The sequence below is a fragment of the Lonchura striata genome, chromosome 5, assembly GCF_046129695.1.
Source record: "Lonchura striata isolate bLonStr1 chromosome 5, bLonStr1.mat, whole genome shotgun sequence".
NCBI classification, from domain to species: Eukaryota; Metazoa; Chordata; class Aves; order Passeriformes; family Estrildidae; genus Lonchura; species Lonchura striata.
In genome coordinates, this window is record NC_134607.1 from 25,355,616 (window position 1) to 25,381,864 (window position 26,249).

A 26,249-nucleotide genomic window follows, 5' to 3' on the forward strand; every position below is an offset into this window, starting at 1 on the left:
ATTTCTGCTCAGGTAAGCTGTTCAGGGACCAGTGGGACTTCCTTGGGATTTGCAGGCTGTGGTGTAGGGCGCAGCCACTCTGGACACCTGTGGAACAGTGAGAACTACTGACTTCAGCAGACAACACGTCAGGCTTTAACATATTTAAATTTCATAGGTGTTTTGTAATATTGACAACATTTCTTTTAAAATCTGCTAAGGTATAGGGATGGGTAAATCCTGGACAATCCTTCAAATCTGTGGCAAGTGGCTGAAGTATTTGACAAAAATAATCCCAAGAAGTGACTGGATATATCTTTAAGTGATAATATTTGGGGACTCTTCTTTCTGTGTCAATGACTTTACCACATTCCTGCACATCACTGAATCTTCCCTAAGAGCTGAAACACCCCAAGTGAAAGAATCCAGCAAAACATGGGAGCAGCCTTCAGCTGAGGGTGCCGAGCAGCTGCTCTGCCTATAGAGGCACGGCGGAGCAGCCTGCAGGCAGCAAACACAGCTGGCGGGGACAGCTGGCAGAGAGCACAGCTGGAGGGGACAAGTGGCAGAGAGCACAGCTGGCAGGAGCAGCTGTGAGCCAGCCCAGCAGCCAAGGGGTGCTGAGCAGCCGAGTGCAGTGGCAAGAGCACAGGGGCTTTCTGGCTTCCCTGAACCAACACAGAGTGGTGGCATGGTAAACTGATGCAGCACCAGCCAAGCTCTGTCTTTTGGAACAGCAATCCAGTTCCTGACTTGGTGGATTATATAATGAAAATGAGGATGATTAAAAGAGGAGCGGATGGCGGCCAGTATGTTCTGAGGAAGGGCAGTTCTCCTTGCTGTAAATTGGCTTAAAAGTTTTTATTATTTAAACTAATGTGTACAAAATACTGTTTGCTAGTGGGGAAAAATTTTCCTGGTTTAGGTGCATTGATTTAAGTCTCCTGAGACACTCAGACTCCTGTTCTGTATTTCCTAAGTCATCTTGAAAAGTTGTTTGTGGCCAGCCTGTGCTTGGGGACAGGGCTACAACTCATCTCCTGCTCTTCCATAGCATTATAAACTGTTTCAAGCTGCTATACATCTTGTCTCCAATTTTGTGTTCAACATGCTGCTCTCTAAAACAAGGCTTTGTATGTTAATTGAACAATCCATATCTTTCCATCTTATAGGCATATGTTTGCATTGAACTACACTGCACATTATTCCCAGTTTACCTTTACCATGAAATTCCAATCACTTGATTGATCTACTTCTTTTCCTTTTAATGGTCTCCATTATGTTTTGTCTGTGAAGTTTCCTAGTAAAGGATAAATACATTGAATAGAACTGATCCTGAAATACACCATTATAGATGCTCTCTAGAATTACTTTCTGAATCATATTCTTGTTAGCATGTGCAGCTTTTATTTTGTATAGTGCTAATTCTTAATCAACACATCATTTGGTGAGAAATTATATCAAATCCTTTAGTGAAATCTAGATGTATTGCATTGCATTGTCTCCATTCACAGATTTTATCAACAGAAGTAATTATCCAGCATTATTTGTTTTCTGTATGCTCTCTGTTACCCATCCTCTGAAATTATCTTTAAAATCCACAGGTTGAACCTTAGCCTAATTTAATCTCTTTGAGGCAGGAACAATTCCAGTGTTGAGACAGTAGAGAGCACAAAGGGAATTCAGAGAACTATTAATAATAACTGTGTGCCAGCTATTCTTCAGCTCTCTGCTGTGATTTAGTTGTTTCACATTTATTGTGTTACTTTGGTCAGAACAGAATTTGAAGTACTGAGTCCAGAAGTACCAAAGTCCCTACAAGTTACATCTTGAAATGTTCAAATGATCAGATTTTCCCTTTAAGAAGAACTTTAGAGTTGATGTTAGAAGTTCACACTTCTTAAATAGAACATATATACTCACCAACATCTGGAAAAGAGAGATAATTAGAATTTTTCTACAGATAGTAGTAGCAGGTAGTTATTATGTGTATAATGATGTAAATGATGTATTTGTGACCCTCACAGAATGGTGCAGTGCAGAGGAGCATCATCACAGTGTGATAGCAGAGACAATGCAAATGGGAGTAGAGGGCACCAGGTGTGAGAGCAGAGGGTGAAAACAGAGTGCTTGGGATGTCCTCCTATTGGGGACTCCAGTGCTGTAAAGAAGTCATCCATGGTTGGTAAGGAAGTGCAGTTTGAGAGCTGGACAAAGCCAAAAGGGCTGAAGGAGCAAAGCTCACCATATACAGTAAATTTGGATGTAAAATGGAGTTGCAGGGCAATGAGGCAGGAGCTCGCAGAACCAGACTTGAAAAACTGCCCCAAGTGAGAGTTCTCATAGTAGGGAGGGAGAAACCATCAACATCGTACACCTTCTTTCAGGAAAGAAGGAGCTCCATCATGAACACTACACTTGCCCTGGCAAAGGGCATGAGGTGCTGATGGCTTGCTGCAGCCTTCTTTTTCTCAAGCAGTGCTGATGCCATCAAACACAGGACCAAACATGAAAGCCCATGGGAGAGCTCAAGAGCAGAGCAAGATAACTAGGAAGGTTTTGTACAACAGTTTTGACTCCATTATTAATGTCATTCTGAATTAGATAATTCGTACTGGAGGAGGAAGCATTATTGTGACTAAACAAATCTTAATAACTGTTTGTTGTTTTGCAATTAGTATTGAGATTTTCATAGGACTGATAATAAATTCTTGGCTTCCATAAAAGGTGTTTTCTTTCCTGCCCATAATGTGATTTTGAATGTAACATTGTTCTCAGAATTCATTTTTATGCTATAACACTGGTATGGAGCAGTGGCAACATAAAAAGTCATTGCATCATAGTTTAATCCTATTAATTTTAAACTTTATTTTATTCTAAGCAAGTAGTTTTGAAAAGATAGATTTTTTTTTTTCTGTAGTCATAGTTCCATATATTTAGACAATTTGTGCAGTTCTAAAGTCTGCAGCAATAATGTTGCTTATACAATTGAAGCTTTCCTTTTTCATTGTAAGACCTTTTTTACATATCTGATCTATTCCTCAATATGACAGATTATGAAAGTATTTCTTGCTATTACAAAGAGATCATGAAAGTATTTCTTTCTGAGTGACTGTAAATAAAGTATATGCAGTCCACTGACATCAAAAATGAAAGAGATTAGTTAAAATCTGAACAATTCTGCTGCTCTAAAATAAGATACATGTTTCAAAGGCCTTTCTCTGCAAAGAGGAAGGGACATCTAGAAAATGTTTTAAACATAAAAAAATGAGAGTTAAATAAAGCTGTATATCATCTCTTTGTTTGTATATTAACTATTTTTCATTTGCATTGCAAATGCAATTTCTCAGAAAAGATACTGGGAGAAAAAGCCTTTGCTGGAGAAGTGATATGTGTTAGTATTTGCATTTCTCGCCCTATTTGTCTTCCTTTATTACAAAAAAAAGATTCAATTTAATTAATTAGATTTAGATAGCAAATGTCTGTAAGAAGCTTATTTTGGAAAGCAACTATAAAAGGAGCAGCATATTTTAAGAGAGCTTTACAAAGATAAACTAAAATGGTGATATTAGAAATTCAGTTTCAGACAATATAAAGAATGAAGTACATGTAAAGTGCAAAGATTCACTGTGTAGTGAAATATATATCTAAGTTTTGAAGAGTAATGCAAAATAGATTCTCGTGCTGTACCTGCTTTTTAGGAACATCAAGGGCTGTGGGGAGGACATGAGTCAATGGTGCAGAAGATGGTTATGGCTTGGCTTCTGCAACCTGAGACACTCTTTTACTGTGTCAGGTGCACAGACTATTTGGGAAGCTGTGCCAAGGATGATATTAAGACCTACACTACATTCTGCCTATGATTTGGATTTCTGAAAGAAACAAAAATTAATGGTTTATTAAAAAAAAAATAAATTGAACTAACTTTGGTAAACTGACGTTTATTGCTTTACCACATTACGTTATGCTGTGAAAAGCTATCATCAGACACCAAAAAAACAGTGATCAAGTTTGAGACAATAAGCAATAAGGCTTTTATCACACTGATTTGCTGTGTTGAGAAAGGCCCTGTGTCAGGCCAACAGGAGCACTGTGGGTTTCAATGCAGGGCTCACTGTGGGCTTCAAGTGCCCAGGCCTGTACTTGGTGTGGGTGCCCCCAGACATGGGTAAAGGAGGGGGTCTGAGGGGCTGGACAGCAGCTCTGCAGCAAAGCCCTGGGCAGACAGCAAACTGAACACGAATGAGACCACTCCAGGCACCACAACACTCCAACTGTAGTAGCAGAGCCAGAAGGGATTTTTTCCCCCAGGTCACATCTTTGAACTGCATTGGAACCACTGCTATAAAGACATTCAACTGCAGAGACACATAAGTGCAAGATCATTAGAATGATTAGGGAGCTGATGATTAGATCACAGTGAGCAAGAGGAGCAGAAAGAACTCTCTTTGTGTAGGCTGGACATGAAAAGGATGATGAGTTGAACTGCTGCTGTCCATCACCTGAGTGGAGCTCTGATGATATCTGGGAGTGTTGCTTTGGAGGTGCACAACAGAAAGAAAAAAGGCAAGAGTCACAAGCTGCAGCAAAGAAAAACCTAACTGGATATAAGCAAATTTTAATACGTCTTCAGATGTTGGAAAGGGCCACCTGGAGAATGTGCAAAATCCCAGCCTTAGGGAGTTTCAAACCTCAGCTGAAAAAGACCCTGAGCAACTTGTCCTTTCTTTGAAAATAGCCAAGCTCAGAGCATTGATAATGGCCATGCTCAGAGGGGAGGATTAGGTGAAACACAGAGGTCACTTTCAACTCCAATGATCCCACCATTCTTTGATAAAAACCAGCAGGTTTCCATGCTTTTGATAATGTGAAACAGTGCTTTCCCTCCTAAGTTAGCTGCTGTGCAAGATGGCCTCATGATGTATTGAGGCTCATGTAAGATTCATAGTTTGACAATTATCTACAGCAATAAGTAAAAGGGAAGCTAGTGATTTTAGAAAGCTGGATAAAAATGAATCTTTAGATTATAATAATGGAGAATAACTAATGTTCATTATTAAGATTTTCTACCTGGAAAGACTGTTAAGTCTAGAGATGCTAGAATCATAGAATACTAGGTAAAACATGTTTTTAATTTGAAAATGTATTATAAAGTAGGTTTTGAAGCATGACTCCTAAACTTTCCTTGTTATACCAAACTTCTGCAGTGAGTGCCTTCTCAGCCAATGCTAAGCCAAAGCAAAGGTTAGTCTTGCAGAAGGCAAAATCAAGATTACTGATGGATCTGCAAAAACAAGCTGACTTCTCACTATAGCTGAGAGTGACTCTTTCTGATGTACAGTGCATGATGCAGCTCTTGGGATCTAAATGACACTTGGGAGAATGCTTAAGAGTCTGCTTCTACCAGGTACCAAGTAGCAGAGGATTTTATTCTGTATTGAATTAGGACTGGTTCTTGCGTTTAGGTATGATGCAAGACTAAAACGTCTGAGTGTTAGGATTAGTGTTATGTGTAGCAATAATGTAGTATTATGTAGAATTTGCAATTATATGTAGGGAGTTTATCCCTGTGTTAGGAGCCCAAGATTGTCCTTTATATAGATTAATGCCAAAGACTTCAGAATATTTTCCCAAAAGGCTTTTTAAAAGTATACACTTTCAACAATAAAATATTTTTTAGTTCCTTTCCCTTTCAAAAGTTTATAATACTTCTTGGGAGACACACAAACTAGACTCAAAATATATCTTGCAATCAAACTTCTTCAAAAATTACTATATATCCCCACATGGCTATGCTAATTATATCATTATGGAAAAGGTACACCAAAACTATAAATAATTAAGGACCTGAAGTTAATATTTAAAGTGTAATATTAATTTGTACTGAATTATCTGTTAAATTCAAGAGGGTTAATTTGTTCATTGATCATTTCAGTTCTGTTGAGTTCCTTTAAGGATGAATTCGGCCTAGGTTGATAAAATACAATGTGTTTAAGAATCATTCTAATCCTTCTTTTAATCATGCAAAGTAAAGTTAATTTACCATTTTAAAAGCAACTGAACTAGCTACTTTAAATTTTCGTGTGTTTATAGTTAAATTTTAAATCAAACATATAGATATGAAACAAGGAACCACTATTCAAATAAAAAATAGTTTTCTTATTTCAAGGCGTTTTGGGTTTATCTCTGAAGAACATTCAGAATCAAAGTCTATGTGACAGTTTTAAAATTGGCCATTTACTTTTTATTTAAATTTGTTTTAGAATTCTTTGGTGGTTTGTTTCCTTTTTATTTATTTTTTTTCGCCAGAAAAAAAAAAAAAAATATTGATGTGTTTATGAAGTTACTTTCTTGGCTGGGACAAATGCTGGTTATGCTGGTAGCAAGCCAGCATCTTTTCTTGCAGAATAACTTGAAGACAACTGTGCTATGGTTCCCTAAATAGTGGAATGATTTTCACAGAATTCTTGCTACTGTGGCTCTGGAACGTATGTTCCTGGCATCTGGAAATTGCCTCAAACTAATTAGTTCTTTATTTTTGAAGATGAATGTTTATTTCACTGTCAAATAAATAATGTGTATGAAGTCATTTTAAGAAAACAAATACTGCTTTTATCAGGTTGCAAAACCCTTCTGTCCTGATTTAGGGCAAATTTGGGGAGAAGCCTCTGAATGGGGTCCCTCTAGAAAGCAAATTCAAGTAGCCCCTCCCGCAAATGGTTTGGGAAAAATATTTCCTTGGAGAAAAGTGGGAAAAACCTGTTTATTTAAGAAGCAAAGCATTCACAAGCATAAAAAATGAAATTATATTAAACAATAACACCTCTCACTGTCCTGAAGAGATGGCAAACTCAGAGTCCTTTCCGTGGGCTGTAGCTCGGCTCACTCAGTCTCTTCTCAGCCCCTCCTGCGCTGGAAATGCCCCAGCCCAGGCCTGGGTGGGCCCCGGGTGTGAGCTCCCAGAGCTCTTCTGGGTGTCCAGTCCAGAGCAGGTCTGATCAGCTCCCAGAAACAAAAGCCACTGCCCAGGGAACTTCTCTGGCTCAGCCAGCTAAAACCTGGCTAAAAGCAAAGGAGAGCTCTGTCCCGCTGTCTGTCCGTGCTGCAGACAGCTCAGTCCAGGAGCAGGAACGTGGAGGAGCGAGTGCAGCTCCTGAAAACAAACTGCGCGCTGCTTCTCCCCGCCTCGCTCTCAGAACCAGCCTTGCAGGTGCAGGACTTAAAATCCAGCATAAACAGTACAGATGATACAAGTATCATAAAGTCACCCTAAGACACCTTCTAAAAGAAGAGGAAATGAAGGATTCTCGTTTACCACAGATACAGAATTAGAAATCCTGACGCTCATCAACACAGCCTAGTCCATGGTGCCAATATAGTTTAATTTTTCGTATTCTGTTCAGTAACAGAATCGAATTTACCTCCCATTTGAGAAATACTGTGTAATCTTTAGTAACATTTTAAAACTGAAAATAAGTAATGGATTTGAGTAATCTGTGGATATGAGTTGGTACATTGAGCTAGCGGAATGTGATGTGAGAAAATGGCAATCTTGTACTTTGTACTTCTCACACAGGCAAAGCAAGGGTGCAATGAACCCTCTGAGCTCAGCAAATGTTAAGTGTGAGCTTTACACCTCACTTAAGAGGCAGACAGCTGCTGCCCAACAACACAGTTATGAATTCAAGCATACGGTTAAATGCATTCCCGAATTATTGCCACAGTTGTTCTGGAAGATACTCAAACTCATTACATTATTTGGGCTGGAAATTTTCAGCCTCATTAAAACCTTAATTGCTTGAATGTTGCCATGAAATGAGAAAAATCTGATGGACAGTGTTCCCAAAAGACAATCCACATGCTGTTAAATGTTTGTTTAAGTGATTTTAATTGAATGGAAAATGATATAAAATTAAAATTCATAAATGAAGGAATACATCTGGATGAAAAAAAGAATAAATATTCTGACAAAATTCACTTTCCTATCTGCGGTTCTTTTCTGTTTTCCTGAAAGGAAAAGAAGAAACTCTCAAGTTCTTACTTCATCTCTTGATATTTTAGTGACTTGCTAAATGTCAGTACTGTAAGTCACACTGCCTTTTTGATAGTTCATTAATAACACAAAATTAACCTATATCATAAATTAGTGTTTGGTAACTAGGATGGCAACTGTCATTATAAAATGCAATCAAAATAAATGCTGTATAGTTTGAAAATTTAATTCATAGTTATAAATGAGTCATGAGTGATTAAAATCAGCTTCTCTGAGAGTTTGTATTGTCGCTTTGGAGCTTGCTTCTGGTAAATTGGAAGACAAAGAAGACAATGTCCTGCAGTAATTGTGTTTCTTCAAAATATGTTGTGTACAAGGACCTCCCTTTTGCTGCAGAGATCTCCCAGCTGCGTAGGAAATATCCAGGCCTGCTGAGGGTCAGAGCAACCCAGATCACTGCACAGCTCCTCTCCTGAGAGAAATCTGGTGTCTGGTTGCACTCTGGGAAAAATCTATGGGCTCTGTAGTACCCAACCATCCTGAAGCTCAGAATTTTGCATTTTATCTAAAATGATTAACTTTCTTTGAGTAGCTGAAGATAAAGCCCCTTCTGCTAGAGGCCTTGCCTGGAGGTGAAACCCGAAGTGTTTAATGGATCAAAGTCTGCTTTGTCAGACTGAGCATATGACCTTGAAGCTCCTATTGAGGACTAATGATTGGTAATTATGGGAGTGGAGGTGTTTCATGGTATTCCTATTATTTCTCAAGCAGTTATTGCTGCTTGAGTCCTTGGAGGTGGAGGCATAAAATCAATTGCAAAAGCCAAATCAACATCACAGATAGTACTGGTAAGATCTGTTATCCACTCAGAAAGTCTTTCAGCCGGGAAACAGAATGTTTTATATCCTCATGATTTCACAGATCTTTCCAGGCACAATTCCTCCTCTTTCCAGAACCATTGTGTGGGAGAGGCTTATGCTTTCTGGCTCTGTGTCTAACAGTGAGTTATCAAATATGACAGAAAGTCTAAAGGAACCACAAAGCTTTTCCTCTGTGAAAATAGAACCATGCACTCTTTGTGCCCAGAGGGCATTTGTCAGTTTCTTCCACAAAACAAGTACAATCTTGGGGAAAAAAATAATCAAGAAGTCAATAAAGTAAATCAAATGCAGCCTTCAAAATTAGTTTGGGACAGAGCTTCACTGTAAGCCTGACTGCATGAAAAATAGTACATGGAGGGGCCTGGCAACATGTTGGGATTTCACTGATCTTTGAAGGAATACAGAAACACCCACAACTTTTTTTTTTTTTTTCAAAATGAGGAAGCCATAGAAATGGTATGAGAACATATAGTGACAGGTTTTCTGAAATTCCACTATCTTGGCTTACACTGAGAAATTTGTGAAAGAAACTGTTAAAGCAATCGACAGAAAAGTTTGGGTTTGCTTCTTGGTGGCTAATTAGAATATGTAGTGTTACCCTGACTTCACAGGGATCCTTCTGGGAAGATGAAATGATAAGTGAACCAGATATATCATCCAGAGTATTTATTTATGTAAGTTCAAGTGTGTAACTATTGACAAGCAGGGGATCCAACACTTATCCAGATTAGTCCAGGTCATCCCCCTCACTGTGTACACATTGGTCTGAATATTTACAGGTAGGTAGGTAATAGATAAGCAATTGGTGCTTGACATCTGTGTTGGAGTCTACTCACAAAGATTAAATCTGTGTCTATTTTGGCAGAGTTACTGATTTCTTCCACAACTAGAATGGCATGACCCAGTATCTCCTTGACGTTATCAGGAAATACAGAAAGTCATGTGCATGAGTACTGAAGCCTCCACCCGGGTGATGGAGGAGGATGTAGCAGTTTGGGCATTGCTGCTGTTGGTTTCAGAAATGCTGTCGTGACTTTTTTCTTAAAATAACTGGGTTTGACTTTAGTTGCCATGAAGGAAATAACTGGATAACACACTTTTAAATTGTAGAGGCTATGTGCTAATTTCTACTGTATTAGCCAAATTCACAAAGCAACTGTTACATAGGAAGACTTGGCCTCCCAAGGTGTATTGCTAATGGTGGCATTGATTTTATGAATATTCTGGAAGCATGCTGAGGGAAAAGATATGGGTCAAGATTAGGCAGAGAAAAAAAACTATGAAACATATTATTCCTAAAAGATTTGTAACAAACATATATTTTCCGCAGATCAGTTGGTATTTCTTAGAAATATGGAAGGCCTAGAAGTGATTGGACATGGAAGGGAAGGAAAAAATAATTCTAATCATCAAGAGCCCAAGAGAATGGGAAGAAGAGCATGAAGTAGAAGAGCAAGAAGAAGAGGAGGAAGAAGAAGAAGCATGAAGAGCATGAAGAGCAAGAAGTAGATTCTCCTCTACCTCTTTTGAGACTAAAATACTTTCCTGAATTGTTCAGCTGATCTTGTGACAAACATCTTGAGGTTTCATTTTGTGGCTGTGTAATCTTATGTTCATTGGAAAGAACATAGTTCTTTAGAATTTTTTTAATTAATTGCATGCAGACAATCTTCTTCTTACTATCCTTTCTGCCATAGTAAACACTTCATTTAGCAGTACCCGGAATTATCTGCTACCATGAGCCAGTCATAAACTGCCTTTCTAGAACAAGTATTTTAAATGCATCCTTACATTTTTCTGGCAGCGTGTCCACAAATGAAATCTGGATGGCCAGTGCTTAGTTGAAGGTGCATGAATAACACTTTTTCACCCAAAAGCATCTAATCAGTTTTCTTTGTCCTTTAAAATGAAACCTGAACTTCTGAACTTTAATCTGACTTTGTTAACAGTTAAAAGCCTGCACTAAAAATACTTCCAAGTCACATTTTCAGAACATGAGTTCCACCCTACTTGCTTCACTCTGAGAGACAGAAAAAATGCTCAGTAGATTTAAAATTCCTCTGTTCGTAGATGTAGAGACCTTACTATGCAGTACTAGGTGTAATATGTGAAATGGATTCCATTACAGCTCCTGAATGACTCTGAGAATGTTTCAGCTGTCTTTGGCATTTTGAAGAGCTCTTGAACTAAGTGAAAACTGTGTCAGGAAATGACACTATTTAACCTGATTCTGTGGAAGAACACTTTCCTTAGGATGTGGCAGGAAGGAACCTTATGGTTGTGCTGCTGGTCTCTCTCTTCTGGCCTGGATCAAACTGGAAGAAAATTTGAAATAATACAGGAAGATTATCTAGTGCTAAAGGTACTTTGATACATAACATAGTTCTAGTGTAAATGAATATAATATAGTCAGACAAGTGTATTTGTCAGATAGCTGTCATTTGTGTGCATGAAGAGGGGAAGTGGAATTTATGCTTTGTGATTTTATTCTGCATGGAAACAGTAGAGAGGTACAAAACCAAAAGCACTACTGATTTCATCATGGTACAGAAAGGGTGAAACTTTTAGCTGTCTTTGCACTGATGACTCACTAACCTTCCTCGCTTATGCCATGGTGACAAGGTTTTCTGGGTCCTCACGACAGAGGTGCTCTCATGCAGACAGCAAGGATAGGTTTCAAAGGCTTTTAAACACAGAAGACCTAGATACTTTTTAAGAAGAAGAAATGTATTCTTCTTGACACCTGTGAGACTGTAGACATTAGCCCTTGAAAAAGTAGTGTTTAAAGTGAAACCCTGAAAGAAGTGGAGAGTTTTTCTTTTTGCCTAGCTTCTGAGTCTGACACCTCCTTTAGACTTCACTTGCACAAAAATAGAGCTTCATCAGTTTTTGTGTGTTTTGAAAGCAGATCACAAAATCATGGAGTTATAGGAGATAATTCATCCTAGAAGAATAAAGGGACTGAATGTATCCATCAGCTGTTCTATTATAGATGGTTAAAGCCTGTAGTCTGTATTGAGCCACGGCTGTTGCTGATGGTTCCAATAGTGATGGTGGCACTCATGGTTCCACTTGTCCCAGCAAATGCTAAATTCCTTGTCTTTGTTCAAGGGATTCAAACAATCAGCACTAGCAAAGAAGGAGGAAATTAATGATATTAATCAAAGGCAGGAAAGAAAGATATAACAATTCTCAAACTGTAGTGTACCTTAGGATGTTGGAATTGTTTCAGTGCTGTGTTCAGTTATCAGAAAGGAATAGTTATGGCTAAGTTCACCCCATTCTTCAGGTTCTTGAAAGAAACAGTTTGGTGGCACCCATGATAAAAATATGATGTTTGATTAATGTTACTTGAGCGATCTATTGAATGGACACTTGAAGAAGAGCAAGGGAATATGATATGTTCATCACAAATACAGACTGAGTAGGCATGTCATTGTCATGAAAATGCATTGGAGTCCCATTGTTCTGTTCCAGCAATGCTGAAGCTCACTTCCAAGCTCACTTCTATAATCATCCACCTATTCTATCACATAACTGGAATAGATGCCACTTCAGTTCCTTAACTTCCTACAGATTAGTCTGTGTTGGTTTTGTGTGGTTTATTTTTTTTTTTTTAGAAGTACAAAGATTTAATCATACAACTTCTTTTTTGAGATGTCTGATAATGATCTACAAGGCAGAAAGCTGAGGGGGTGGAGGGAAGTAATCAATGTTTGCATCCTGTGGCATTCTGCTTCAATTATACTGCTGAAACCTGGAAGCTGTGATGTTTTAAAGCAATCATCTAGTGTCACGCATTACAGCTATTCTGGAATCTCTAGTTTGTTCATAGTTTATGCTATAATTACTGCAAATATATCCCTCATTCCTTAAATTAGGTTCCAGGTATTGAAACGAGGTATGTAGGCATCTGAAAATTAGCAACAGCTAGTAATAATAAGGTAACAATCACAAAAGAAAGCAAGGAAAATATGTCCTGCTTTCCATTGCAAAATTTTCGGAGTCACTGATGTCACTCAAATGTCAGCTTACCATGTACCACACACAGCTCTTATGTTTCTTTTTGCACCGTAATCTGATAGGTATTTTGTACATTAATTTCAGATACTAAAACTGCCTCTGTCCTAATACTTGGACATTTTTCCAGTCTCCACACCTTAGTGCCATTTAAGAATGAGAAAATACAAGGTGCCTGTCTGTAATGATAATATCATATATTTAGTCCCATTGGTGCCTATCTTTCCATTGATTTAGTTTTTAGTTTCTATTTCCCATGAAACTCACTCAGTGCATGAGAATTATGTACTTACTCTAAGCTAAAACATTATAAGACAAAATTGTTGTGCCTTCATAAATGTGATGAGAGAAGATGAATATCTCCCCAGCAACACTGAAGACTTGAATTTCCTTAACTTCTCCATTATTTTCATAGGGTGCTCTATTTATGGAATCAGCAATTGCCAACAATTTCCATTTTTCTAAGTAGAATAAAATATTAAGATCAGGCAATGTATAAAAGGATCCAAACAAACTCTCACGTAACCAAAAATAAAATGGATTAGTAGAGAATAATGTAAGATCATGTCACACTTACAAGATATACTTTTAAATTACTCACACCTATACAATTGTAACTGCTAATATCATTTATAGTGATGTACTATCCTTACTAGAGTAACTCTTCATAAGTTTTTGGTTATTCATGCCATGCCATGTAGGATACACTGATCATAGTTAGATCGTTATAGCGGATTATAAAAGAGGGAAGAACTGTATTATAAAGCTGAAAAACAGTTTGGTTTTTTTTCTTCAAAAAGTGTTCTTTAGCTTTTAGTCATCTAGTAGCTTATTTATAGTCAGCATTAGCCTCTCAAGACAGCACTGGTCCTACACTCATCCCTTCACATTACTGTGTTGACAAAGACTGTAGTGAACTAAATTTCTTCTTGGTTTTTTGTTTGGGTTTTGTGGTTTGGCTTTTTAAAGGAATTTCAGCTATAGGCTTACTGGTTTGGCTGCCTGCAGACACACCTAGAATACTTGTGAAGGTACGTGCCTTCTTGGCTGTACTGAGAACCTTAGACAGATTGGTTTAAGAGGAAGTACTTTAGAGATATCTGATGAGAAATTGCTCTGTGCTTAACAAATTGTGCTGGACAAGAGAATGAAAATAAAGAAATGAAATATCAGGTGATAACTTTCTAAAAAAAAAAAAAAAAAAAGAGAGAAGATTGGAACTGGGATGTGGTCAGAAGTTTCTGAATAAAATATCCATAGTATCTTCCTTGAGTTTCTGCCACTGGAGTTGTTTCAGATGTGTGCTGTGCACAGGGAGTACATCTCCTGTACATAAGATCGTGTTACTGTCGTCTGCATTCCCGCTGCTGTTCCTTCTGTTTGCTATGAGCTAACCAGGTGCTGGCATTCAGGTTCTCTTATCACTATTTTGATGTACTGCCTGAGATCAAACATTGCACTTGAATTACAGTAACAAGAATCATGAAATGAAATTAAAATTGAATGTATTTTGAGAATGTTTGTGGCTTTGGATTTAATTTTTTTTTTCAAATAAACACATTAAGCTCTTTATTGCTATACATAAAACTCTCAACAGACAGAGGAGTAGAGGAATTCAGTACATGATTCTGGGCTTCAGTATATGATTTTCAGGGACTTTGACCTGTCCTACATATTGTGTAGCTACAGACATGGCATTTAATTTGCCTGTGCCTTAACTTCCCACCTGTGACATGGGAATGGGAGCACTCCTATCTCTCTTCAAAGTGCTGTGATGAGAAATATATATTGGGGACTACTTAGATGCCATAATAATGGATGCAAATTAAACACATTGCATATAAGATGATGGAGTAATCGTGATTACTGCGAATTACTACGAACAGATTCAGTGCAATTGGATTGATGGTCTTGGAAAAGAAGGAATGGGTCTGCGCAGGTGTGAGAGAGCGAAGCCCCGTTTGTCAGCGTGCCGGGCACACAGCGGCCGAGGCCAGCTCGCCTCCTTTGCCAGCGGAAGGGCTGCGGGCTGTCCGGGGCATCCCCGCGGGGCTCCCTCGCCGCGCCCGCCCCTCGCAGCGCCCCGGCCCGGCGCTCCGGGCCGCTCCGCCGCGCCCCCTGGCGGCAGCGGCCCCGCCGCGCCGGCCGTGCCCCGCCGGCCTCGCGCGTTCGCCGCCCGCGGCTTCTGCGGCGGCGGCGCCGGGATCGGCCCCGCCGGGCCCGGCGGCTCGGCCCGCCCGCGCTGGCCCAGCCCCGCTGCGGCTGCTCGGGGCGCGGGGACCCGCGCACCGCTAACGCGGAAGGAGGGGATTCCCCGCGCAGCCCGCGGAACGGGACGGAACGGCGCGGGAGTTTCCGTGAAAGGCCGAGGGGAAGGCACCGGGGAGGTTCCTCGTTCACTAACGCGTGGGGAGGAGATTTCCCGGACAGCCTGCGGGACGGGACGGAGCGGGAGCCCCGTGCAGGGGCCAGGAGGGAAGAGACCGGGGAGGCGCGGAGCGAAATCGCTCGGGACGGCACCCTGGGCACGTCTCCCCCGGGGCACTTCCCCGCCCCGCACGCTTCGGGGCGGCGGCGCCGCCGGTGCCGCGTTTCCCCCGCGGGCTCCGCCGCGTCCCCTCGCTGGGGCCGTCGGGCTCCCGCGCCCGGGGCGGGCGCGCGCGGCTCCCGCTGGCGGTGACGTCACGGCCCGCTCCCGGCTCGCCCTCCGGTCGGCGGGCGCATCCCGCGGGTGCGGAGCGGAGCGGAGCGGGGCTCCGCGCCACGGGCGGCAGCGGCGTCGCGCTGTGGAGGCCGGCGGGCGCCGCCTCCTCCCCGCCTCCCTCCGTCCCTCGTTCCCGCCCGCGCCGCTCTGTCCCATGTTCGGGCTGGGGAAGCCGGCGGGGCAGCAGGAGCCGGGCAGAAGCGGTGGGCTTCCGAAGATGGCGTCCGTGGGGGATTTTAACGTTCTCGGCTCCAGCATCCCGGCCACCAAGGTGGAGCTCTCCGTGTCCTGCAGGTACGGCGGCGGCTCGCGGCCCGCCGCCCGCTCGCCCCGCGGCGTCGGAGGGGGCGGACGGGCGGGGGCCCCTCGTCCCGGGCTTGTCCGCGGAGCGGGCGGGAGAAGGCGGCGCGGGACGCGCTCCGCACGCCCGGCGCTGTGCGAGGCGCTCTCGCTCCTGCCCTCGGAGCGTGCGGAGCGCGGGCAGCTGCCGGCGCGTCCTCGGGCAGAGCCGGGCGCAGCCCGGGGCCGGCTGCCAGCCCGCTGCAGCCCGCTGGCCGCGCACCGGCGTGTCCGCCGCAGGCTGCCGCCGGCGGGCCCGGCGCTGAGCACGGCTCCCGCGGCGGCTCCGGGCTCTGCCGAGACGGGCAGCGGCTGCCGCCGCCCCGCATCCTGCCCGCGCCGCCGCCGGGAGCGGGAGCTTCTGGAGCTGTCCCAAGTGCCGTGGTGGGGCCGGAGACCGGAGTAATCCTGTCCCGGCTTCTTCAAGGCTCTCTTGCAAAACTTAGGAGTTACGGGCATGTTGTGTCCCTCCGTAATGTCTTACCGTACCGCTGCTGTCGAGAAATTGAGGGAATGCCAACCCATAAGACCAACTGTAGTGTCTGTGGGTTTGTTCCTTTGACGCTTGTTTATCGGTGTTTCAAAAATCCTCTTTTCGCCCGTGATGCTCTCATTAGACGTCTAAAAAGTAGTTTTATTTGTGCGCTTTTTAATTCACGTCTTCGTTCACATTCCGCGGCTTCCTTAAGTATTTCCTAGTAGTTGCAAAGCGGTGACGCCTTTCACCAGCAGAGTTGGCAGCTTCTAGCGGAAAATTTGAACTGTCCGTGTATTTCCTGACGGGAAATGAGACAGTTTCTTCTGCAATGCGTTGCATAATTTTATAATGTAGCTCCTCGTTTTATATTGTTGCTGTTTACCGGTACTACTACCACGCTAGGACGGCAGTGCTCTAAACTTAAATTGTCAGACCACTCCCTCTCTTTGCTTAGTAAATAAAGTATGATTTGATGATTTATCAAGTGTGGGTTTCAAAAGAGGGCTGAAGCAGTGAGAGAATAGACTAATATTAAATTTTTAATACTGAAATAGTCTCCAGGCAGACGTTTTAACACTCCGTTGTACTTGCTGTCTCTGCAAGGTTCACAAGGACTAATTGTTGTCCAAAGAAGGGTGTGCTGTAATGTGTAAAAGCAATCCAGGACCTTTACTTTTAAGTTTTTCAGATAGCCTGTCACAGTTACAGGTGTCAGAGCATTAATGTTGAATTTGACCCAATTCACTTAGTATAGGAGTTCCTTTAATTCCAGGTATCATTTGTGTAAACCTGCCATGTTTCACAATAATACATCAGATTGTTATATAGAAATGCAGGTACAGAATATAGTCAGTCGATTCTGACCTTACTTGTAGCTAATTTCAGTATATAGTTTACAGCAGCAGTTTTTCTGCCGACGTTGTTAAAAGCCATGTCAGTTTTGTTAAAACTTTTTCAAGAGCAGAAGGATGGGAATTTCCATGGAGATTCCTTTCTTCTGTATGTGTTGATGACATTTTTTGATTACGAAATTATGCTTCAGAGTGGAGTGTAAAATGAGTGACACTAGGGCAGAGATCAGTGGTTAACACATTTGTGATTCATCTGTAAACACATTCATCGGCTAAAGCTTGTGAAATGTGATGTTAAATGAAGTTGTGAGACTGCAAGAGCAAACTGCAAAATTCAGAGATAGCTGAAAATTCTTTAATAATTAGCAGTTGTGTATTCCTTAATACCTGGAGAGAAATGCTTTTAAAAACAATTTGAGTTACTGGTTGGTTTTTTCCTTGATACTTGAAGGATTGTAGGACCAATGTGGTCACTGATTTTCATCAATAATTGTAAGTTGATAACTATAATTTATTCCTAGATATTTTTATCTTGGTTTTACTTTTTGTTTGGCTTTGGGATTTTTTTGTTGTTGTGATGATGTTTTGTGGGGTTTCTTTTTGTTTTTTGCTTTTTTTGGGAGGGGAGTTGTTTGTTTTTTGTGGGTTTTTGCGTGTTTTCCTTGTAAGACCTGAGGGAAGTTCTTCCAATTTGTACAGATGATGTAACGTGTGGTCAGTGAAGTAGTGCAATCTGTTTGTGCCATAAAGTAAATTTGTGACTCTTCTTTTCTTTGTTGTGTCTTTCTGCCTGTCTTACTCAGTAAAGATTCTGTTTATATTTCCTTTAACTTTCAATTCCATATTGTTTCTTTGTCAGCATTTCCCAATTTGCCTGCATCCTCATACTGCCAGTGTTGCCAAAGTATCCAGATTCAGCACTGTGCAGATGGCATTGCACTACTTGATATTCTCCAAGCCACTGTGGTTTAGCTTCAGGGTCACATCAAGTAGCCTTTAGGAGAAATGCATCTCATGGGATGAGAAATTCTGTGACAACTGTAAAATCCAGAAATGTTTTGGTTGTCAGGCAATGCTCTTTCTGGAATTTCCTTATGACTAAAAGTTTTTTATATCATTCCCATGACTTTTGAATGCCAGCATTAGCTGTAATGTTAAAAATGCCAGAAAAGCAAGAAATTAATTTAATTCTAGCTATTACTACTCAGTGCCTATCAAATAAAAATGTCACAGTTCTTTCTCTAAGATGTAGTTTATCAGGAAGCACAAGTCTTTGACTCAAGAGCCAGCTGTGCTATAGCAGAACTTACATATGTATCCCAGAGGATCCTCTGGTGTTGGTAATTGTCCACTATTGTCTGGATCAATTGTTTTAGTCTCCCTCTGCACCCTGTCTCTCCCTTCATCACATGTGCTAAAGGGTATTTAGGGTCTGATGAAAATGTTACTGTCACCTGCCATGCAGTCTTTATTTGTTGCTGCCTGGTATAATTTTGCACAATTGTCATAACTGGCATAAAATTGTGCAATGTGGTGATGGACCAAGACTTGTCTGTACAGTCTGTATGAAAGAGTGGAAATAGGCTGCACTCTATCCTTTTACTCACTGTGTTTGCAGCCCAGAGATTCCTCTTCCTCTACAGGGGTGTTGGCACTGCATGCTGTTTGTAGGTCTGTGTCTAGAGATGACTCTTCTCTTACCAGCTGTGTGTGTAAGCTTAAGGTCTCATGTGAGCTTCAGGTAAGGTTCAGGCCATATGCCTGTCATCCTGTTTTCCCTCTGTGGATGTTTTCCACCGATTCCCATCTAGTTAAGTCTTGGAAAAACTTAATATTCTGTTCCCATTTTCCCTGTTAGTGCTGTTACTGTGTGATCGATGTAGTTTATCTGATGCTGAGAACCACAAGATTGTGGTTATTACATACCTTGAAGTTTGTGCTCTGAGTGAGCACACAAAATTCAGTGTAGTTTAATGGGTTTAAGTTTTTAATTTTTTGGTTATGATCTCTATAATGATGATTTCTGTCTATCATGGTTACTGTGTGGACAGGCCTAGGTTTTTTTCCTGTAGTCCCTGAAAATTCTGAAGCCATTCTGCAGTCTTATGTTAATAAAAAGGTCAAGAGTTTCGTTATATCTCAAGTTAATGTTTACTTATGGACTTATCAGAATTATTTTATTGAGAGTGTTTTTTTTTTAATATCTATAGGAAAGTGAAGCCGTAGTTTTATCATTTTGACTTCTAGTAGTGTATCAAAGATGAGATGGTTATTGGAAAGATGGTTTTAATTTACTGACACAGTGCAGGGTCACTTTGCTAATTCAGAATGTTTGTTATGCTAATACTGCTTTGAAATGCTTTATGTTCAATCCAGCAGTATGTCTTTATAGGTCTGGATTTATGTTGGATAAGCTCTACACTGCCTGTGTTTCCACAGCAGGAATTATATGCATAAAGGCACCATAAGCATCTTGTCACAGTTCAACAGAAGTACAGTTGGTTGCCTATGCCTGTTTTGGATCAGTCCTGTCCTACTTCACAATTTGCACAGAAATTTAACATTAATGAACGAGGTGAATGGAAATAAGCAACCCCTATTCTCAGTAATTGAAATTATTAAATTTAAAGTTTCTTGCACAAACAAACAAAGCATGCGACTTCAGAATTTTTCTTTTTGTTTGGCAGTCTGAAAGTCTTAACCAGCCACTTCTGAGAATTTGCAATACCTAAACGTATGTTAAATTATATCTTTGATTGTCCTAGGCATTGATTTCTGGCAAGATCATGTCTCTCCAGCCATCATACTTACCTTCTGGGTTTTTTTAAAATATTAATAATTTGTTAGAAGTCTCTGTCACAGAAAGATATAATGATTAAAGAGATATTCATAACGAATTATTCAAGCTTGGAACTCTGTATAGTACAAAATACAGAATATAAAACTTTGATTGTAAATCTGGTTTTCATTTTCCTGCTTTCTTTGTGTATGTGTTTCTAAGTTGGATTAAAAGTCCATGGAGTGGTTATGTGTGACTGGCAACAGAAGGCTGATCTGGCATGGTTCTTTTTGAAATTATACTGCCTAGAGAACTAGCTGGTTTCAGATGAGAAGAAATAGAAATGGTTTACAGTGTCTATAGTGATGATGTATTCCTGATAGAGTGCACAGTTTAGTTTTCACCTGTGTGTCTCTATTGTTTGAAATTCAAACATGCAGGAGTGTGACTAATAGAATTTAAAGCAGATTGTTTGCACTGTAAGTTCTGTCTCATGATTGCTAATGATGGGAAAGATGGATGCTAATGTCTATACAAAAAATTCCATGGGTGAGTGTCTTAAGGAGAAATGGGCATTCATGTCTTTGAAATAGGTCTTATTGCCTCTGCCAGCCTCACGCTACAGAACTCAGACAGTTTGACTCCTGAACTTAAGGGTAATAGACAAATGGGTCAGCACAAAATCTGTTGCAAAACCCACATAGCCTGAATTTCTAAACTCTGGAGAAAAATGACATGTTCAAGGGGGGAATGTCCTAGGTGGTTTGGAAAGGCTGTACCTTCCTAGTACTGCAGCCACTGGGGAAAGGAAGAGGACAACCTGTGGCTGGGATTTTAGGATAAAAGGGGGCTGTGTCCTCTGAACCCTCGAGAGAGAAACCCCACGGGCATATGACCGAGTCATCTCTCTCCCTTTATATGAATAATGACATAGGACTTCTCTGTCTTCATGGACAGTGGCTTTTCGTAGAGTGATTTTCTGCACTCCATGGACTGTTTTAACCCACCTCTGAGATGGGATAACTGAAAGTTCTTACTAGATTCCTTGGGGTGGATTAAAGTGAAATGAGACTGAATGACCAGTGTGCATACACATGGCAGGTTTATTTCAGAACAGTTTGGTTACATTGGAGAGGAGGTATGTATATGCTTTGCTTATTATTTATATAAATATAATTATATAAAGGTATAAAAATATCACTTAGGAAAATATACAAGGAAAAGAAAGAAAGGATAAGAGTACAAAAGAAGAGGAAAGATATCACTACTCATAGATCCAGCAGACTCGATTGTTGGAATTTCAATGTCTCTTGATCAAAGTTGTGGTCACAGTCTTTATACGCTGGGGCTGGAGAAATCCCCCTGTCATGCTTTGGAATGGGAAGAAATACAGGGAAGTGATGGGTGTGAAAAAAAGATTCAGTGGGTTAATATATGTTCAGGTGGGAAGGCCCAGGTGCCTCCCCTGGGAGTGGAGTCTTACACTATGAAGTACTGAGGATCATGCACAGTCTGGGGTGCTTCGGGGGACTTTGAAGATCTGTGGCCCTTTCTAAGACATGACCACTGTTTCTCATGACTGCACAGGTTGAGCCAGGTGTGACTTATCAGAATGAATGAATACCTTCAGGCTTACCTGTGAGTCTCCCGATACCTCCTCCAGGGTGTGGTTTTACACCTGAGTCTCATCAGGAAAGAACATTAGCATGATAAAAAAGCATTACCCCACCTTGCAGGATCTGCTTCTTTCTGGCCTTTTCAGTTTGTTGTGGTCATCCTCTGGTGGGTGGGTGTGCACCTCCAATGCACCTGGATTGTTCTTAGGAAGATCAATGGTTTCACCACACCCAAAAATTCTTCTCCTCCCCTTTGTTTCAGGGGTGCAAATCTGGCCTCAGCAAATCACCTGTTGCTTTTGCAAATCTGATTTTTGAGTCTTAACCTTTAACATTTCTGTTGTCATGCAGGCTTCAGGTTTCATGCAACCTTGGGAGTGTTAGGACTTGTCAGGTTCTGTCTGAATGTGCCTTTGGCAATATGGAGCTTTGTTTGGTTTTACTTGGCTACAAACCCAAACCTGATGTCTTTTGTCTAATTACTGGGTGGCTACTGCTTAGTTAGTTTCCCTTTGGCTTGTCCTTGTATAATTGTGTGGTATAACCATATTTCCTTCAGCAGGTAGTAGTAGCAAGTTGTTATTATGTGTATAATGATGTATTTGTGGCCCTCACAGAATGGTTTAGTGCAGAGGAGCATCATGATGGTGTGAAGCAGGGGCTTTGCAAGTGGGGGCACAGGATGGAGTGTGGCAGCAGAGGGTGAAAAGAGGTTACTCGGGATGTTCCCCCTACTGGGGGCCCCAGTGCTTTAAAGAGGTCACCAGTGGTTGGTGAAGAAGTGCAGTTTGAGAGCTGGGCAAAACCAAAAGTGATGAAGGAACAGGTCTCAAGCAGATGTAATACAGGCTGTATATGATGTACAGTTAATGTGGATGTAGAATGGATTGTAGAATGAAGTCAGGGCATGTCAATTCAGCTGGGGTCCTTGCAGTGGGGAGGAAGAAGTCGTCAGCATCGTACTCCTTCCAAGAACAACTCTTCCACCCCTGCCACCGCTGTAAACTTCATGGTTGTCCTCAGACAGGAGGTGGGACACTGATGGTGGCTCACTGAAATACCCTCCCTCAGCTGAAGCCCACTGTCTGGGCCTCAGAAGGGTGGCATACAGGAAGGTCCGGCAGCAGGAAACGATCTAGGTGCTACAAAGTGTGCAATGACTTTGTGTGTTTTTATGAAGACTTTCTGTGGTAGAATTTTCCTCATTTTTTTAATCTGCTCATCTGAGCAGTGGCTCATCGACCAACAGTCCTGTACTGGCAGAGAAAGGATGAATATTACACTGATGGTATATATTTCCTTTTAAAGTTACTTCTTGGAGGTATACCTTTTAAAGAGTTGTTTCAGAAAAACTACAAAACCGATCTGTAGGTTTTATATGCTGTTATACATTTATGAAACACTGTATTAGCTGTATTGTACATTCCTAAAGAAATTAGATCTCACGTAGGGCAGCATATCCATGGGTTTGGATGGTCTGGGTGAAAGTAACTGGAAAGGAATGGTGAGTTGACACTAGATTGAAAATCTCTTTTGACCACCAGCAGTCATTAGTGCCATTTCCCAGGATACATCACCAACAGCTCAGAGCCAGAGACTGTTTACCTGCCCCGCCCTAACAACAAAAATGTGGATGGTTTATTCTGTCGCTTTCAAATAGAAATTTGGGTTGGTACTAATAGAAATTTGGAAGCAGAGTTCTACCAGTTTGTGATAGCACTAATTGGTCTTTTTTTTTTTTTTTTTTAATTTAAACTGGGATAGTCTAAGATTATGTTTAGTTCTGTTTCATCTGCAGAAATGTATTTTTACAACCTAGTACTTCCCATCTGTCTCAACAGAATTCCTGTAAAACTATTGCTTTGTTAGAGTAAATAAACTTGGCAATTCCTTTGGGTTTTTTTTTAACCCTCAGGAGCAATCAGCAGTTTTAATAGAGGTTTCATCCTAAAATTGTTTGTGTACATCTAGCCAGAGATGGCTTTCTGTGGATTATGTTAAAACTCATGGAAGCACTGCTGATCTCATCCTTCTCGTTGCTTCTCCCTTTCTTTTTTCCCTTATGGCTTCTGAATCAGTATATTCTTAGCTTGACAATGAAAGCTACTGTGAGGCTGAAAATTATTTGTTTACTGGTGAATTACTTTTCCAGAGGTTATGAAGAGGTATTGTAAATGTTTTGTTAAGCTTGCACATCAGAGATATGTTTGCTTGCTTTCCGGTTCTTCTGGAGCCCTGAAGAATGGAGATGGTTTGAACAGAAAGGAGCAGGTCACCCTAATTGCCTGTTAGTCAGTAGAGTCACTTTTGTCTCACCTGTGAGCCTATTGTAAGAAAACCAGTTATTTTGACAATAATGTAAAATTCTGAGAGGTTGTCTGATCTGCTGTTAGGTCCAGGGCATTTTGAGTCTAGAAATCTGGAGGCTAATAGCTGGCTTTGTTGTGCTCTGATAGAATAGAGAAAGAGAGAGTAAATAGCTGTGGAAGGGTGACTGCTTAAGCTGCCACTAAGTAATTTGTGAAATCACTCTGCAGGTAGGTCAAGTGGGCTTTTCACTTGAGTGGACTCTTTGGATCATACGTCATCTTAGGACTGATCACTGCAAGTTCAGTGATACCATTAAGGCTGAGGGGTAGTGCCTACTAGATAATAATACAGTTATGTTACAATTAGGAGTACAATAGATACTATTCTGCACATAAAAAGTAATTAGGATGCTCCTTTCGTTATCAGGATCTTCTGTGAAAAAGTGATGTGGGCCCATCATTAAGTGAGGGAAACAGAAATGCATTTATTTAATGAACTATGGACAATTCCTTTTCCCATGGATTGATAGAAGTGTGAGAGAATTAGTGTGTGCTTGTAATATATAATACAAATATGATATACTGATATATATATATATTAGAAAATATACATTTTCTAAAAATTATTTTTCTTGAGTAACCAACTTCTGTGTTTGCAAACTGCTGAGTGCTTTATTTCACAACCGAGAAATTCTTTGTGTGCATTTAAATGTAAGTCTAAAGAGGAAGAGAAACATAAAGCCATCACACCCAGAGAGATTTTGACAAATTAATCTGAAGTGAACCACATAGTTTTCATTAAAGATGTCAGGATTGTTGAAAGCAAGGTAAGTCTTTTTCCAGTCAATACAGAATTTTGATTTTTTTTTAAATTTTGAAACTAGAAAAGCAGATTTTAAACTACTCAGTTCTGTAGTTACTGTGGTTTTCTTTAAGGCCAGAATGCTATCATTTCTGACGGAGGAATTGGATTTACTTCTGCTTAGCAGTTTGGTGCAACAAAGGCTTAAATGATACCTTACAGAGAAGGAAGTTCAGATACTGATCACTAAAATAAAGTAAAATTGGAAGCAAAGTGTATGTGGACAAGGAGAGTAAATGCTACTTTTTAGCATACATCTGACAACGTACACATGGCACATAGTGGGTGAGGGATCATAGGAAGCAGCAAAGGCTGTGATGGTTCCTGGTGAGCCACCCCTGCTAGCTAGGTCAGTGAATCTTGAAACATCTGATTTGTACATGTGACTTGTTTTAGATTCAACAGTACAAAACATTTGGCATTAGGGAGCATTTCTTTACTGAGAGGGTGGTCAGATGCTGGAACAGGCTTCCTAGAGAGGTTGATGCCTCAAGCCTGGCAATGTTTAAGAGGCATTTGAACAATGCCTTTAATAACGTGTTTTAACTTTTGGTCAGCCCTGAAGTAGTCGGGCCATTGGACTGGATGATCATTATAGGCTTCTTCTAACCAAAGCATTCTATTCTAAAAAACTTCTTGAGCACTGGACTGTTATTTTGATAAATTTTTATGGAGTTTATGAAACTATGCAAACAAAGCTAAACACGTTTTAACTTTCTTATTTACTGATTACTTGCTTTCCCACCCTGGGGAAATTGCTCTCATTATACAGAAAAAAAATATCTCAGGATTTCTAGCATTATTGCCATGGCTCCTATTAAATTTTTCCCCTTAGTCATCTATGCTGTTGCAACTGTCTACATAGGGGGCAGGTGCAACGTGAATTCTTTCAATATCTGTGCTAGTAGAATAATGCTTTCTGCACAGATATTCCTAGACTTCCTTGCTGTAAGTGTTTGATAGGCATGTTTCTCAAGAAAAAAAGTTTTGGTTTTTTTTCCCCTCTCTCATTTTTTACCTTCTTTATCTTCAAGGCTTAATGGACCTTAGCAAAATATATACTCATTGAGTTCAGTTAAAATAATAGTCTGTTTCTCTCAATACTTTGATTAGGAAAAAGAAAAGGAAGTTTCAGATATTTCTGGTTTCCAAGTTTGTGAGCTTTCCTGAGACAAAACAGCTTACTACCAAAGACACTGCTTTTCTTACTAAAAAAATACACTCTATAGTGCTCAGCATGTGCAGAAAGTGTAAATGAAAATTAAGAGTACAATGACCACCTAAAGTTCTAGAAATACATTCAATCTGCTTTCTATTTTGCGATATCATTTCTTGTAGATTGTCCTATGCATGGTTACTGTGTAGTTTTCTTATATTTAAAGGAGCACATTGATTGTTATTCTCCTGAAATGAAAATGCACAAGTGAAATTGAGCAGC

General features: G+C 40.7%; 1 protein-coding gene across 1 annotated transcript in view; it reads left to right on the top strand.

The window, feature by feature from the left end:
* The first annotated feature begins 15,646 nt into the window (after window positions 1-15,646).
* LOC110467628 (copine-8) overlaps window positions 15,647-26,249 on the top strand; it is a 67,959-nt gene continuing 57,356 nt past the window's right edge. Inside the window, exon 1 of the mRNA XM_021524840.3 lies at window positions 15,647-15,871. Coding sequence (XP_021380515.2) covers window positions 15,732-15,871 — 140 coding nt within the window. The 5' untranslated portion in view covers window positions 15,647-15,731. The remainder of the gene's footprint in view (window positions 15,872-26,249) is intronic.